General features: G+C 42.2%; 1 protein-coding gene across 1 annotated transcript in view; it reads left to right on the forward strand.

Moving 5' to 3' along the window:
* SARC_07179 (hypothetical protein) overlaps positions 1-3,182 on the forward strand; it is a 7,650-nt gene that overhangs the window by 1,702 nt on the left and 2,766 nt on the right. The window contains exons 2-5 of the mRNA XM_014298890.1: positions 168-284; positions 575-816; positions 1,549-1,614; positions 2,106-2,490. Of these exons, the coding sequence (XP_014154365.1) occupies positions 168-284; positions 575-816; positions 1,549-1,614; positions 2,106-2,490 (810 nt within the window). The remainder of the gene's footprint in view (positions 1-167; positions 285-574; positions 817-1,548; positions 1,615-2,105; positions 2,491-3,182) is intronic.

A 3,182-nucleotide genomic window follows, 5' to 3' on the forward strand; every position in this document is an offset into this window, starting at 1 on the left:
TTATATTATGTGNGTTTATGTGTGTGTATGTGTGTTTTTGGTTTTTTTCTGTTTTGTGCGCGTCTGTCTAATTGTATATGCAATTCTAGATATTTACTGTCATATTTACTCTGCTATCGCTGCATCGCACTTGACATGCAAATTTGTGCTTCTGTTTTATTTGTCAGGTAATGCATCTGATCAAAGACCATCATCCATACAAGCCCGACGTGTCACAACAGCGGCTGATCTACCTTGGTAGGCTATGGGTGAATAGCATGTCCTTGCGAGCCTCTCTCAGAGAGGTATGTGTAATTGCGCGGTTCTACGAAAAGTCAACAGCCACATGTGTGTATGCGTATGTAATATATCATAGTGCTTACATACGTTAATGGTATCAGACTGGAACCATCCGCTGGGTGTTGGCCTGTTATATTAGAGCGGACAATGAGACCATGTGGCAGTTGCTTCTGCATGTTATATGAAACAAATAGTTCAAAATATACCATTTTTTATTTACCTTTTCTATTATCGAAGGATTTTTAGTCGTTTGCTAAGCTAGTATAACTCTTGCAATACCTTGGTCAATCTCCAGCCTGACGTCGATAAGATTCAGACCGTGCATCTGCTGGTCAAAGACTCTCCCAACCCTCGTAGCTCGACATCCGGGATAGTAAAAGCAACAACATCGACACTTGCACGGGCAGCGCCAGCACAAACTACCGCACACAACGCTGAAAGAATACCGGACAGTCACAGCCAGGTTGGGGACCAGAGGGTGTCTGGTAGGAGTGTTGAGGCTGCTAGTTTTGCAAACGAAACTGCAAGTATCGAGAGGTGTGTGTGTGCGCGCAAAGTGTTGGGCAAAGTGCAATTGTATGCTGCTGGACTTGTATAGTACTGTTTTATACCCATTTAAAACCCTGATAACCCTATACTTTCGTCGTCGATGAATAGTGCTCCCCTGAGTAGTCCAAGATAGCCTAGCCTAAAATATTCTCTACTTTTTATATATCTAGATTGAATGTGATAATTTCTGTGAATACAAGCGCAAGATCATGCGAGAAAGGTATCAAAGAACCCGAGAACTATAGGCGTTGACTTTCAACGCCTTCCACGCAATCTGTGCGCTGTTGATTTGATCTAATTTGTGTGTGTATATATTCGTACAATAGCTGACCCTGCAGCGCTCTATAGATTGAAGTTTTGATCTCAATAGTAATTTTTCTTCTTCTTTTCAGTGTGCAGATTGAGAATAAACGGCGTCTATACTTTTCTATTTCGCTATATGTGCGTGTCAATTAAGCTAAATGTGTCACATTAAGCGCGGTGCATATACGTTTTGTGCTCTGCATTCCTCAGCTGTATATCGTTGTTGTCTCAATTTTCTATGCAGGAGCAACTGTTATGTGATGACTGTGTTCTAAGTCCTGCATTCTTGGGTAACTCACATGGGCTTTGCCATATATTTGTTTCTGCGGATTACTCCAGCGTACCGTTTTATTATTATTTAAGTGGATCGTGTTCCGTATATCATCTTCTCAACTTCACATTTGTGTATCTGGGCAGCACAACAACTGACATCGAGAACGAGAACAAAGTACTCAAAGAGCGATTACGACAGATGGAAGCCAGGTGTGTGTACTTTTGTCGACTCAGCTGGCTCGTACTCAAACGAGACTTTCTGAACAATGTAGTCGCGACAAATGTGATGGTGGCAGTTCGGCGGTGTTTAGAACTCGTTTGGGATCTTTAACATTTAAGTCAGATTTGCGTTCCTGATGTGATGAGTATATTGGTTTTACGGAATCCACAGCCACATCTTTGAGGTGCTGATGCAATTTTTGTGACCTTGTGTGTAAGTGCAATTTCTTTATACTTAGCGATGGTGTAGCGTCTGTGAAAGATCATTCGATGTATCAGGTTGAAAGATTGGCTTGCTGTCTCTTGTGTGCATAAAATGTTTGGCGCGGGCCTTTGCCGGATTATAAATTGTCATATGACTGGTGGTAGGGCCTGATCCAAACCAGCCTCATGTAGTATGCACACCCGCAGACGCACGTTGTGCCAATATACTCCTCTTGATCTTGATTTTCAATTTGTATTCAATACTACCTACTAATCAGGATGAACAGCGATCCTGTGATCAATGCAAACGTAAGCAACGAAGAGACGATGCGACTGTGGAAGGTCTACTACAGCTACGTGCTCCAACACTATCACACACAAACACAACTCTATCCACACATACCCATTCACGCACAAACACCATCACAGCCCCACACACATCCGCACGCAAGCCCGACGTACGTACCTATGAGCTGGCCCGAATACTACCATCAGCAACTACACACTGCCTCGCGCACTCCGGATATGAATGCGCCTGTGAGCAGCAGTGCAAATAATCCACACACGCCACAGTCACAGGCTCAGTCCGAACAGTCTCCAGTCGCCAATGCACATATACCTGAGGCTGCACCAGCAGTTGACGAGTACGATGACGGTGATGAGGTACGTTTGAATATAGTTTGCTTCTGTCACTGGCTAGAGTACACTTTATCGCCAGTATTTGTTGATATCGAGTTGTAGTATGTGTGTGGGGACTGGTTTATGCATCTGTTAAGACTTATATTTTATATTCATTGCTGGAAGCGTAAGCTTTTCCTCTTAAGTCCCTGTTGACATTATCACCGATTTCTTGTCCGTCGCCAAAAAACGTCCGTGACGCTTTTTTTTCCGGCTGGAATGGGTTTTGCCCATTTGGGACCCTTTACAGAATAATTAATAGGCCCAAACGAGTTCTTGCCCATTTGTAGACCCTGCTAGAGTATCCTTTTTTATATATTTTATATATATTAAGAAAAAAAAGAAACAAATTCGAAGACCCCAGCCTCAGAGCCCGAAAGTCTGAATATATACGTGATATATGATCGTAGCAAACTACATATATACTCGACATTTTAGTATAAATACGGATATTCATAGGGCATTTCATTCATCTTACTACTAAGAAGAATAATATTTTTAAAACCTAAAATTATATACACTACAAAGATCGAATGACCGCTTTCGAACCTAAGCACAAAAAGCTAAAGACAGGTGATTTAACCAGAATTCGTATCCAGGGTCTTGGCACAAATCTGATTGTTTAAGTTGTTGTTGTTACGTCGTGATACAACTCGGCAAACAATCGGATTTACCCC

Source organism: Sphaeroforma arctica (assembly GCF_001186125.1).
Source record: "Sphaeroforma arctica JP610 unplaced genomic scaffold supercont1.551, whole genome shotgun sequence".
NCBI lineage: Eukaryota > Ichthyosporea > Ichthyophonida > Sphaeroforma > Sphaeroforma arctica.